The sequence below is a fragment of the Papaver somniferum genome, chromosome 5 (assembly GCF_003573695.1).
Source record: "Papaver somniferum cultivar HN1 chromosome 5, ASM357369v1, whole genome shotgun sequence".
In the NCBI taxonomy this organism is placed as follows: Eukaryota; Viridiplantae; Streptophyta; class Magnoliopsida; order Ranunculales; family Papaveraceae; genus Papaver; species Papaver somniferum.
Genome location: NC_039362.1, coordinates 23,662,950 through 23,676,701, shown reverse-complemented (window position 1 = coordinate 23,676,701; position 13,752 = coordinate 23,662,950). Strand labels below are relative to the sequence as shown.

The 13,752-nt window shown below is 38.2% G+C and overlaps 2 protein-coding genes and 1 long non-coding RNA gene across 3 annotated transcripts; all 3 read right to left on the bottom strand.

Moving 5' to 3' along the window:
- Positions 1-304: 304 nt before the first annotated feature.
- LOC113278859 (NKAP family protein UM04995-like) lies at positions 305-1,345 on the bottom strand. Its single transcript, XM_026527591.1, has 2 exons — positions 1,172-1,345; positions 305-1,048 (listed from the first exon to the last, which is right to left on the bottom strand). The coding sequence occupies exons 1-2, from the start codon at positions 1,343-1,345 to the stop codon at positions 305-307; spliced, it is 918 nt and encodes a 305-aa protein (XP_026383376.1).
- Positions 1,346-4,408: 3,063 nt separating this feature from the next.
- On the bottom strand, positions 4,409-5,691 carry LOC113278858 (putative mediator of RNA polymerase II transcription subunit 26). Its single transcript, XM_026527590.1, has 2 exons — positions 5,628-5,691; positions 4,409-5,538 (listed from the first exon to the last, which is right to left on the bottom strand). Exons 1-2 carry the CDS (start codon positions 5,689-5,691, stop codon positions 4,409-4,411), a joined length of 1,194 nt encoding a protein of 397 aa, XP_026383375.1.
- A 2,076-nt stretch (positions 5,692-7,767) lies between these two features.
- Positions 7,768-11,502, bottom strand: LOC113277335. The gene is made up of 9 exons (XR_003324861.1): positions 11,360-11,502; positions 10,649-10,751; positions 10,261-10,564; positions 10,124-10,176; positions 9,907-10,019; positions 9,733-9,837; positions 9,493-9,591; positions 8,517-9,065; positions 7,768-8,043 (listed from the first exon to the last, which is right to left on the bottom strand). It is a non-coding gene; the product is annotated as an uncharacterized LOC113277335 (long non-coding RNA).
- Positions 11,503-13,752: the final 2,250 nt, after the last annotated feature.

Here is a 13,752-nt window from a genome sequence, read left to right as displayed (position 1 = left end):
CTGTGCAAGAGGAATAAATGACTGCTCTCTTTTTTGATTCCGTGGTTAATCTTGTATTGCTCAAAAAACACATCTGAAAGAATCCCGAAACTCTTAATAGAATTTGACTCTAATTGTGAGAACCAAGTTAGAGCCTTACCCGTCAAGGTCATTGGAAAGGTTCTACATAGTAGCTCGTAGATGAAGCTCCACAAACTCATTGAGGCTTGATATCATTGGACGTGCTCCACTGGATTTCCATTGCGTCCGTCGAAAAACTTCTTGAATTGAGGATGGTTGAAATTCGAGGGTGGGCGGTAGCGCCTTATCTTTTCAACAAATGGGGAGTCCATCGATTTTTCATTGATAAAATTTGTTGCTCTTCATCTTTGGATTGCTTTTGGGCTAACAGCTCATTAATCATTTCACTAGGCCTTCTTTTGCTGAATTCTTTGCCTCTCACCGAGTCTCCCTCAGTTTCTCTGCGAATCCGCTCATTCCTGTCAGACTCCTTTCTCCTTTTAGAAAGGTCTTTATCACGTCTAGACCTCTTCAAGTGATCATCATTGATATGATCATCCCTTTGTCTATGTTTCTTGCGACTTGATCTGGTTCGCCTATCTTGCTCGGCCGTGTAATAATGATCATCATCGGGCACATAATGATCATAATAATCGTCATCATGGTGATCGCGACTTTGATAAACGTTCCTGACATCCTCGCTTCTTCTTGCATCACTTTTACTGAGCCGACGACCGTCAAGAACTTCGTCCCCTTTGCGTGGGTCGTATCGTTCTCGATGAGAACGACGGTTTGACCTATTACTTTCGGAATGTGGAATAGCTTCTTCTTCAAGCTTCTTTCTTTTCTCCAATGCAACCTTGAGTCGCTTGTTTTCCCTTTCCAATTCCTGGAAACGCTCACGTAACGTCAAGTCGATAGGAGTCACCCGCGAATTGTTAACTTGTGTAGCTGGTGGGTTGTTAGCTTGCGCGGGCTGTGGGTTATTAGCTTTCGCAGGCTGTTGGTTAGCTCGTACTCCTCTATTAGCGATGTCCTCCTCACGAAGCTACTGGATGCTTGGGTGTTGACTTTGAGTCCCTCTTTGACGATTGAGGTTTTCGCTAATAGTCCGGGGAGGTGATCTACGTAAGAGAACATTGTTTCCCCTGAGACTTGGAGTCGATCTCACAGAACGAGCGGCTGATACGTTGATGAGAGTGATGTTTCCACTCCATCCCTTTCGTCTTGATGAGTATGGACGAAAACGCTCCTTAAAGTTCGATTGTTGGCATATTGACCTGAATGGATTTCCGGTAGGTGCATCAACGTCCATCTCAAGTTGATTTTCTCCTGAAGAATTCATAAGTTACTCTTTCTTTGTTAACTTTGCTTTCAACAACTTTTTCAGATCTTCTACAACTCTGAAAAACGTTCAGAAACTTTCTGCAAATTTTTGAAAGAGTTCAGAGATTTCCTGGATCTTTCCGCAACTTTCTGAAGACGTTCAGAAACCTTCTGAAACTTTCTGAAAAGGTTCAGAGACTTCCTGGATCTTTACGCAACTTTCTGAAAACGTTTACACCTTCTGCAACTTTCTGAAAACGCTCAGACACTTTCTGCAACTTTCTGAAAGAGTTCAGACACTTTCTGCAACTTTATGGTTCTTCTGCAACTTTCTGGAAGTGTTCAGAGATTTTCTGCGACTTTTATGGATCTTCTACAACTTTCGGAAAGTGTTCAGAATCTTTCTGCGACTTTTCTGGGTCTTCTGCAACTTTCTGAAAAGAGTTCAGAAACTTACTGCAACCTTTTCAAAGAGTTCATAAACCTTTTACAACTTTCTAAAAAAGTTCAGAAACTCTTAGCAACTTTTTGTTCACAATGATTTTGAAACCCTGGTTTCGAAAATCGTTTGAGAACGGCTTCTATCAAATGGGGAGCACGATCTTTTCTTCGTATCCCCTTAGTCGGCACCAAAAGATGTTGGTGCAAAAATTATCACTCCAACAATCTTTGAGATGCGGGAAAGTTGATCCAATCTCTACCGTTGATGAAAAATCTTCAAAGAATTGATCAAAAGAGGTGGGGGTACCTGCAAAAACACTCCGATGCTAAAATCAGCAGATGTTCTATGCAAGTGTATTATGGTGAAAAGAATAGAATTCTGTACCTTTTGATTTGAGATTTTTCCTCTATATATAGGCAGAAAATAGATGTAGCTTTAGGGTTTTGATAGTTATCCAAGTAACCTCCCTCATCTGTATAAATCCCAAATAACAACCAGATTCATGATAAATTCTAATATTTATCATAATCTTCACTTATCCCAAATAATTATTATCTTGAATAATAATTATAACTACTTAAGATAAATATCCTCTTTTATCAGGATTTATCTTAAATAATATTTAATAATTATCTATAATAATTATTCCATGAAAATCTTAACCTCTTTTATTAAGATCTTTTAACCCATGGAGTTGTGGGTTTCCATAACAAACCCACTGGTTTCCATAACAAACCCACCGGTTTCCATGATAAACCAAATCCAGGCTTCCATAATAAGCCTTGTGGGTTTCCATAACAAACCCATCGGTTTCCATAATAAACCAGGCTTCCATAATAAGCCTTGTGGGTTTCCATAACAAACCCACCGGTTTCCATAATAAACCGGATTTAGGCTTCCATTATAAGCCTCATGTGATACGCACGTACGCTATTTTAATAGGGTACAAACATCGCCCCCTCTTAATTCTCAACTTGTTGATGGATTAAGAAAATCAAAAGAAGAACTAACCTTCGCGGCTCGCTATATGTTGTTTATCCGATAACCTTTCGTGGCCTTGGCCAGCTTGTTCTGCGGATTAAGAAAATCAAAAGAAGAACTATCCTTCGCGGCTTGTTCAAATTCGTCATATGATGTTTATTCGATAAACTTTCGTGGCCTTGGCCAGCTTGTTGTGTGAATTTTCCCCAAAGGGCTTAATAATTCGAAGCACCAAAAATGTACTTAATCATCTCATAAGCCATTGTTCTTTAATCACCAAACACGTTCAAAGTACCAACAACGTACTTAAAACTCCATATAGTATTACCCAAACGCCAAACATATCAACATGTTATGTTCTCTTTCTCTTCCATTAGCTAACATATGACCTAAGTGTTGGTCTTGTAAATCTTCTCTAATCTCATCTCCCACCCTTATGGTGAATGAAGCATTTCCTTGGTTTTTCTCTTTGATAGAAAAACGCTCAAATTTATCTCTTTAATAGAAAAATTATCAGGATCAAATTAATAATTCAACTTCGACTTTGAGAACATACCTCACTTGAATACAGGTTGCTCCCGTAATTTGCTAGGCACATTGGTTGCCCACTTGTTCCCGTACTGGCCTAGAACTTGACGACTCAATGCTTGTGTGTCCGTGAATAATATACGACAATCTCTGGTCTACGGGTTGACTGTCTCTAGCTTTTCGTCGTACATTTCCTTTCTTTCGCTCCACCTCCTTTACTAAACGCTTTTCTTTTTATTTTTCTCTTTATTAGAAAGACATTGCAGCTATTTCCTTGATAAGAAAAACACTTTGTTTTTCTCTTTATTAGAAAAACATTGCAAGCATTTCCTTAATAAGCAAAACACTTTGTTTTTCTCTTTATTAGAAAAACATTGCAAGCATTTCCTCCGCATGTGTTCTTCAACATTTTTCCTTTGCTCCTTTCGCTCCATTATAGCTTCAGCTTAATTATATTATAATACTTTGTTTTCGCCTTTCTCTTTACTAGAAATACATCGCAACAATTTCCTTCATAACCAAAATACTTCGCCTTTGTCTTTCTCTTTTATAGAAAGACATTGCAAGTATTTCCTTCATAATTAAAATACTTCGCCTTTGATAACTAAAATATCTCGCCCTTGTCTCCTCTCCTCGGGCGTTTGTTCTTTCCATTTTATTCGTCCCCAGTACTTTCCACGATACTGAAAAAGATGTCTTCTATTATTCGACTTCTTTAAACAAGTTGGTTTTGATTGCATGCTAGGCGTCACTTTAGACGCCCCCAATATCTGAAGAGATATTCTCGAATAGAAAAGACGCCCCCTTGTGAAACAGGAACTAGATCTATTATATCCGCCCTTCACTTGCTAGATGGATCTGGGCTTATGGTATTTTTTCCGTTGCCATCTTATTTCGGGGTTCATCGTGATTTTCCCTTTAAAATCGCCTGAAAATGTTGTCGTGGTGTGGCGTGTCCCTCGGTTCCGAACCTTTTTGTTGTTCGTGACAACTTTGCTTTCTTTTCCTTCTCGGCTTTGGCATACCTATCACCCCTGTCATACAACTCTTTGAGGTTTTTGACTGGTTGAACTGCTAACGAGTTGTAAATTCCAAACTCATCGTAATCCTTTGCATTTTTATACGCCTCTATTACGAATCCCTCGTCCACCTTTCCAATTTCATTAACTTCCTGACGAAACCTCCTACTAAAATCAAAAAGACTTTCGTCAGGCTCTCCGTCAAGGTCATTGAAAAGGTTCTATAGAGTAGCTCGTCGCTGAAGCTCCACAAACTCATTGAGGCTTGACATCGTTGGACGTGCTCCACTGGATTTCCATTGCGTCCGTCGAAAAACTCCTTGAATTGAGGATGGTTGAAATTCGAGGGTGGGCGGTAGCGCCTTATCTTTTCAACAAATGGGGAGTCCATCGATTTTTTCATTGATAAAATTTGTTGCTCTTCATCTTTGGATTGCTTTTGGGCTAACAGCTCACCAATCATTTCACTAAGCATTCTTTTGCTGATTTCTTCGCCTCTCACCGAGTCTCCCTCAGTTTCTCTGCGAATCCGCTCATTCCTGTCAGACTCCTTTCTCCTTTTAGAAAGGTCTTTATCACGTCTAGACCTCTTCGAGTGATCATCATTGATATGGTCATCCCTTTGTCTATGTTTCTTGTGACTTGATCTGGTTCGCCTATCTTGCTCGGCCGTGTAATAATGATCATCATCGGGCACATAACGATCATAATAATCGTCATCATGGTGATCGCGACTTTGATAAACGTTCCTGACATCCTCGCTTCTTCTTGCATCACTTTGACTGAGCCGACGACCGTCAAGAACTTCGTCCCCTTTGCGTGGGTCGTATCGTTCTCGATGAGAATGACGGTTTGACCTATTACTTTCGAAATGTGGAATAGCTTCTTCTTCAAGCTCCTTTCTTTTCTCCAATGCAACCTTGAGTCGCTTGTTTTCCCTTTCCAATTCCTGGAAACGCTCACGTAACGTCAAGTCGATAGGAGTCACCCGCGAATTTTTAACTTGTGCAGCTGGTGGGTTGTTAGCTTGCACAGGCTGTGGGTTGTTATCTTGCGCAGGCTGTTGGTTAGCCCGTGCTCCTCTATTAGCGATGTCCTCCTCACGAAGCTGCTGGATGCTTGGGTGTTGACCTTGAGTCCCTCTTTGACGATTGAGGTTTTCGCTAATAGTCCGGGGAGGTGATCTACGTAAGAGAACATTGTTTCCCCTGAGACTTGGAGTCGATCTCACAGAACGAGCGACTGATGCGTTGATGAGAGCGATGTTTCCATTTCGTCTTGATGAGTATGGACGAAAGCGCTCCTTAAAGTTCGATTGTTGGCATGTTGACCCGAAGGATTTCCGGTAGGTGCATCAACGTCCATCTCAAGTTGATTTTCTCCTGAAGAATTCATAAGTTACTCTTTCTTTGTTAACTTTGCTTTCAACAACTTTTCAGATCTTTTACAACTCTGAAAAACGTTCAGAAACTTTCTGTAACTTTCTGAAAGAGTTCAGAGACTTCCTGGATCTTTCCGCAACTTTCTGAACACGTTCAGAAAACTTCTGCAACTTTCTGAAAACGTTCAGAGACTTCCTGGATCTTTACGCAACTTTCTGAAAACGTTTACACCTCCTGCAACTTTCTGAAAACACTCAGACACTTTCTGCAACTTTCTGAAAGAATTCAGACACTTTCTGCAACTTTCTGAAAGTGTTCAGAGACTTTCTGCGACTTTTCTGGATCTTCTACAACTTTCTGAAAGTGTTCAGAATCTTTCTGCGACTTTTCTGTATCTTCTGCAACTTTCTGAAAAGAGTTCAGAAACTTACTGCAACTTTTTGAAAGAGTCAGAAACCTTTTACAACTTTCTGAAAAAGTTCAGAAACTCTCAGCAACTTTTTGTTCACAATGATTTTGAAACCCTGATTTCGAAAATCGTTTGAGAACGGCTTCTATCAAATGGGAAGCACGATCTTTTCTTCGTATCCTCTTAGTCGGCGCCAAAAGATGTTGGTGCAAAAATGATCACTCCTACAATCTTCGAGATGCGGGAAAGTTGATCCAATCGCTACCGTTTATGAAAAATCTCCAAAGAATTGATCAAAAGAGGTTGGGGTACCTGCAAAAACACTCCGATGCTAAAATCAGCGGATGTATGCAAGTGTATTATGGTGAAAAGAATAGAATTCTGTACCTTTTGATTTGAGATTTTGCCTCTATATATAGGCAGAAAATAGATGTAGCTTTAGGGTTTTGATAGTTATTCAAATAACCTCCCTCATCTGTATAAATCCCAAATAACAACCAGATTCATGATAAATTCTAATATTTATCATAATCTTCACTTGTCCCAAATAATTATTATCTTGAATAATAATTATAACTACTTAAGATAAATATCCTCTTTTATCAGGATTTATCTTAAATAATATTTAATAATTATCTATAATAATTATTCCATGAAAATCTTAACCTCTTTTTATTAAGATCTTTTAATCCATAGAGTTGTGGGTTTCCATAACAAACCCATCAGTTTCCATAATAAACCAAATTCAGGCTTCCATAATAAACCTTGTGGGTTTCCATAACAAACCCACTGGTTTCCATAATAAACCAAATCCAGACTTCCATAATAAGCCTTGTGAGTTTCCATAACAAACCCACCGGTTTCCATAATAAAACCAAATCCAGGCTTCCATAATAAGCCTTGTGGGTTTCCACAACAAACCCACCGGTTTCCATAATAAACCAACCCCAGGCTTACATAATAAGCGTTGTGGGTTTCCATAACAAACCCACCGGTTTTCATAATAAACCGGATTTAGGCTTCCATTATAAGCCTCATGTGATACGCACGTAGCTATTTTAATAGGGTACAAACAGGCATCTTCAAAACCGAGCCAGATTCTGTGCATATCTGATACGAGTTCCTTAGAAATAATTTTGATAGCTATGCAGGAATGATGTGTACGCAGTTGTACATCGTTTCCCGTTGTACACCGTATCCCGGTCTCATTGGCATATCATGCCATATTTTACAGATATGAATGTTGAATTTACCGTAGATTTTCGTAGATGTGTACATAGTTGCACACCAAAGTTATTCCCATGAAATAAATCTATTTGTGGGTGCTTTTCTTAATTTGATATATATTAGGAAGAGTCCCCGAGTGGTTTATAAACAAAACTTGGCAGGATATCCTGAATGGTGTGCAATCCTTTATAGTTAATGTTCACCTCTCTGCTTACTTCCTTCAGAATATTAAAAGGTTTGTATACAACAAATTCTGCTGTCATCCAAGACAGCATCTATCTAATGCAAGCACAAGCGTGATCAGTGTAAATTTCTTACACTGATACTTACAAATGTAACCCAAATTCAGGTAAGGTACTGAAAATAACATATCAACAAGCAGGAGAAGAGCAAAAAAAGGTAGCACCTGGTGTTCCATTAATGATTCACAGTAATAACTGATGTACAAAGAAATTGGCATATAAGGCTATATATAATTCGAAAAAAACATATATGGGTTACTACTAATAACCCGTTCAGTCACAGAAGAAGATGGGTTACTACTAATAACCCGTTCAATCACAGAAGAAAAGGAACATATACATGTGATTAGTGAAAACGAGGAGTATGAAAGAGAGAGATATCCTTAGTGTTCAGCTGCTAAAATATAAACTTTCTACATAGATGCATCACAGTGGAAGGTCATTTCTCTGAAATTGCCTTCTGGTACCCATAGTGCTGTGCAAGCTCCTGTTTGCAACACAGCCACTCATCAATTACCCACGGAAGAAATTTCAGGAAGGCATTCAGTTAGAAAACTATTTACATATGACAACCATTAACATGGGGACATGGTTGTTAGTATCTTCATCTTCCAGATTATCAAAAACCACAAGTAGATATGACATCAGATTTGGGTTCCCTTTTTTCCATTCTGCCTAATATTCCACAATTACCAGTATGACAGAAATGCCTACGATGGATTCTCTGTTTTAGTTGAACCGGCAGAGTACACATAAGACCCACGTAAACAGTAGGAACACTAAGGATGTATTTTATAATCAAGCTACTGTACATGTAATGCAATTGGCAAGTTTAGGCAAGCACATGTTCAGTATGAAAAATGGCGCACTAACTTACACAATAGACTGTAGCTGAAAGGGGTGACAAAATTTTGAAAGATTAAAAAAGAGAAAGTGAGAGATGAGAAACAAAATTCATACCGTTTCTCAGTCAGAATCCGAATCTCCTCCATACTGTCTTCCCAGCAGCTTCAAGGAATCATCAGGTGGTCTTACATCTCTAGTTTCAGACGTAGATCCCACGGAAGCCGATGCCACAGAAGCAGCTGCAACATCTCGAATCTCTTCAGCAGACGAGACATGCACCACTCCACCTCCTCCGGTAGATGCAACATATTGACTTTCCAAAACCTTCAAGCTATCATCAAGTGGATTAACATCTTTAGTTTCTGAAGTAGATGCCGTGTAAGCAGGTGCCACGGAAGCAGATGCAACACCTTGAGTCTCTTCATCAGAAGGGATATGCACCACTCCATCTTCTCCTCCCACCTCCTACTGGTCAATAACATAAGGAGGCCCAGGCTTATTCCAAGTAGTCCTTCCGATTAACCTCCAAGAAGCATCGTGTTGGACTTCGATTTCATTCACTTCTTCGGGTAATGCAGCAAGAATTGGCATTAAATAGCCATCAGATATCAGATCTGTAAATGAGTATCTCTTTCTGCAAACTGGGCATTCCCACTTCACTAGCTGCACCAAAAAAAAAAAAAAAAAAAACATATCATAAATGTGTTGCAGCACCAGGTCCACCACCACTAATTCAACTAGGCTTCGTTACATATTGGTATTCAGAGAATGGCGTCTCGTTAGAAACAACAGAGACTGCTCTATCATATAAAAAATATTCCAAAACTGATAAAGTCTGTAGGTTGCTAAAAAGTTCACGAGAAAACCATGACAGGATTTCATTATCAGGAATTCCAATTAAGAATTGGGAATTCTATCACTTTCTCAAAATCAAACAGGAACTAGGCAAAATAAAAACATACCCATATTCCCAATGTTCACAAATTGATGATTCATAACTAGATTACCAAAAAAACCCGATCTTAAGATGAATCTTAGAAACTCAAAAAAGAAAAAGAAGAAGGAAAAAAAACACGCAAGTAATACTAACCTTCTTAGATGCTTGCGCGTATTGCAGAAACTTTATTAAGTCAAGCAAGTGTCCGCACTGTTTGAACCTCGCTGGGTGTGTAATTCTGGAATGATTAAACTGCATTCGGGAATAGAAATATTACCCAATAATCCTATAGTGATTCACTGATAATGATACTACGACTTCAAGTTTACGCAAGCAAAACCAGAACAAGAAAAACCTCCTTTTACTGGAAGGAGAGAGTGTGTTTGAGCTTACTGGACAGGTTAAGCTGACTTTAGCTGTTAGCATTTCCACACCAGGTACCGGAACACTATGGTTTACAGCCACTTCCAAAGGTTCGACAACAATTTTTTCCAAGACCTAAGAACAAGTCAATATTTGTTAGAACATCAACACTGTTGACATGTATGGAGATTTAACAAGAATTACCTGTTCGAGTGATTGTACTTTGACCAAGCTCACTCCAAAAAAGTAGTCATGATCCTTTGCAGATTTCCCATCAAGATAACAGTGTTATCACCTTTCATTTTGCTATTTGAAATCTGTTGAGAAACGAAATCAGGGCAGAATTTTGGTAACTATTCCGTTACTAGTTCCAAAATTAAATGCTAATATAGAATCAGGATGGTATGTTAAAAGAAGTTACACAATCACCATGACTGCTTGCAGATCCTGTTGGACTTATCGGCAAACTGCAATCTACAAGACGGCCAAGGGAGGATCTAATATATAAAAAATCCAAAAGAAATTAGATTATTTATTTATTTATTTAAACCGACTTACTGTTAACTGTCAACGTGCACTCTGTAGGCCACTGGACGCCAGAAGCTGCATTGTCACGTAGGTTCATGCACCATAGTTGGACTTGATGCGCGTTCTCTTTCAGACGTAAATCATGAACTGGTCTTATTGCAAATGTGCCTCTACCTATATCTTTTCCATCGGATTTAGTAAGTACAGTTGGTGGTAGTAGAGCTTCAGTGTGCTCGCAAAATGGACCATCCATCATGTCGAGATAACAATATGGGCAGTAGTTGCGTGGATAACACGTTTTGTGGAGCCAGGAATCACATTTGTCTCCCTGACACTGGAAATTATACCATTTAACTCCAATCAGATATAAAAGGGATGTTACATTACTAGTACAAAGTTTTAGTGAAGAGAACAAAACCTTTTTTAGGTCAGTAAATGCAGCCTTTGGTGAGTATCGGCATACGCATAATGTGACCTCTTCATGTGGGAACTTAAGCACTATATCTAAATTCATTTTGTTGCTGCACAAAGAAAGAATATAGTTGCTTAAAAAGAGTAAAAAACTAGATAACATCGTAGAGAGGAATTGAACAAATAATAAACCGTAAAGAAGGTATCATTTGAAATGCAACATATATAGTAGCCTGGGATATTCATCAAACTATTGTGCAGAAAGTGTGCAAAAGCCGAAATTAGGTTGTCAATGTTCTTAACATCATTCCATCTTCAAAGATCCAATAAACTTCACACAGTAAGTTACTTACAAAGAAGAAAGTGACGATGAGATACAGATCCAAATCCCAAATTTATGGAATAGGAAGCCTGACTGAACTGAACTAATATGCTGCTCGAATCAGTAGGATTAGTACTATAGCATATCATATTATGCCCTAGAATACTAATTGAGTGAAAGACACATGTGAAACCCTGAGCCGAGATGATGACAGAAGCTAAACTTCTAAAACAGAAGCAAAACCAGTCTGAAACCAAATCGAATCAAATCAAAACAACCCCATCATCGTCGTCGTAAACAGGAACAAACACCAACAACATACACAATCGTAATCATCCATGTATTTTTAAAATCGAAAATTAAACCTAGATTCATAAAGTTTTATAGAAACCTAACCTTGTAATACGATCTCGTTCTGATTACTCAAGAATATGTCGAGCAAATGATCGAAGCCTGCAGATGAATTGTCAAAGTTTCAAATGAATCTCTTAACAGAAAGAGAAAAAGAGGAATCGGGAAAGGAGAGAAAACCTACTTTCCGTCTAGTTTGTACTGGTGAGAGAAATCTCAATCGAGCTGCTTCTCCTTTTTTCCTAATAAACCGAAATCCCAATTGAGCGGGATGTTTCTAGTAACAAATCTGCAGCTGCTGATGTGGCAACATCACACCCGTCCACTTATCCAGGGCATTCAGCAGAATATAGTGGTTAGATACGTAGGGGTTGAAATGGAAATGATGTCACTAACCGGACGGTCTCTTGGTGGAATTTTTCAAGTGCTGCTGGCACATTTTTTTTTGGTGGAATATAGGGGTTAGATACGTAGTGCTGCTGGCACATTATTAGTCAAGAAGTTAGACATGTTTTAGAAAATAGACATGTTTTAGAAATTAGTTTTAAATTTCCAATTCTAATATCATTAACAAAATATGAATAATTAATAAAGAACTTATTATTATGAGTTCTATCAAAAAAATATTATTTTAATTACTATCATATTTTATTCAGTGTATGGTAACCTAGCAACAAGCTGGGCACGAACACCTTTTTGACAAATGCCTATTTTGTGAAAGATAAAACTGCCTACACCACTAGCTACCAGCATCAATGTTGACTAAACAATTTTTCAATCTTTTCAGGAAAACCGTATTATCTTCACCCAACTCTAAAAGGCAAGCACACCAAACCCATGCCCATATGCAAACATTTGTCCAAGTATTTGTTACGCTTACGAGAAACAACATTGGATATAGCTTGGCCTGGGGTGTAAGTACGAGTACCACCACCTGTGAAAGGTGAAACTTGAAAAAGCGGGTGTCTAACAACACCACCTAATATTTCGTTCGACAATCTATATGGACTAACAACAACATTATTCTGAGAGCACCAGCTAATAAAGTGAGCTCTATCAAGAAAGATGTCAAGGAGTTGTATCTCTTTTTCTCAATTCAATCAGCAAATCAAACAAATAGAAATCTATGAGCCTGATTGATGTGAGAAATACTTTGACGGTACCAAAGACCAATGTTCAAGTGTCAATCAATTTATATCCAACAAACAAAGGTCGGATTTACCAATTGATTAAACTACGCACAACCTGTGATATTTTAATTATATAAAAATAAAATGTGGAAGAGAAATAATATAGACACCATAAATTTTGTTAACGAGGAAACTGCAGATGCAGAAAAACCCCGGGACCTTCTACCGCTTTGAACACCACATTGTATTAAGATGCTACAAACACTAGCCTACTACAAGTTAACTTCGAACTGGAATATAATTGAGCCCTAACCAAGTCTCACACTGATTAAGGTACAGTCGCGTTCCTTACGCCTATTGAATACCAGCATTACTCTACGCACTTGATTCCCTTAGATAATCTCACCCACGCCTAAGAGTTGCTACGAACCAAAGTCGAAGACTTATAAACAAATCTGTCTCCCACAGATAAGTCTATTCTGGTTTTGTTTCTGTCTTTAGATAAATCAAGGTGATTAGGAAACTCAACTAATAATCCGGACTTATACTCCCGAAGAGCGTATCCTATAAATTTTATTCACCTCACAATAACCCAACTGATTAACAGAAAAGGTTATTGTCACAAGAGTCTGAGATGAAGAATTGTTGTGATTACTTTTTATATCTTACCTATCGAAGATAAATCTCAAGTAAATCTTAGAGAAGATAAAACTCAATACATAGAAAAAGTAAGATCATAATACGCAACTACGGAGAAAATAGTTGGATCTGGCTTCACGAATCCCAAATGAAGTCTTCAAGTTGTTAACCTAATAATGGTTTTGGAAAACCTAGGTTAATGGAGAATCGACTCTAGTTTACAACTAGGACACGCGGAAGTGTCAGGATTAGGTTTCCCAGTTACTAGAGTACTCCTTTATATAGTCTTTCAAACCAGGGTTAGTTACAATCAAAGCTAAGCAATTGATATTCATTGTTAGACGAACCCCTGATTTAAGATTCAAGTTAAGTCTGCTTAGAAAATAAGCAAACAATCCATTGTTCGATGGTTTAGCTTGATACACACAAATGAGATATATCTATATATAGATATGGATGAACCGTTCCTAAAAGTGTATAACCGGTTGGCTCAATAACAGTTAACCGAAGTTAGCCATATGAACACTTATAGTTTAACAAATTTCAATTAACACTTCTAGATCAAATATGATGATCATTCAATCATGAAAGATAATCAAATGAATCTAAATGTGCTTTAAGAGAGTTGTTAGATTGCTCACTTCTTATAAAAATATCTATGAACAAATT

Coding starts and splice junctions, on each gene's coding strand:
- LOC113278859 (XM_026527591.1), bottom strand. CDS start 1,345: ATGAATTCTTCAGGAGAAAATCAACTTGAGATGGACGTTGATGCACCT. Junction 1,049..1,171: donor ACGTATCAGCCGCTCGTTCT/GTGAGATCGACT, acceptor AGCATCCAGTAG/CTTCGTGAGGAGGACATCGC.
- LOC113278858 (XM_026527590.1), bottom strand. CDS start 5,691: ATGAATTCTTCAGGAGAAAATCAACTTGAGATGGACGTTGATGCACCT. Junction 5,539..5,627: donor ACCTACCGGAAATCCTTCGG/GTCAACATGCCA, acceptor TCAACGCATCAG/TCGCTCGTTCTGTGAGATCG.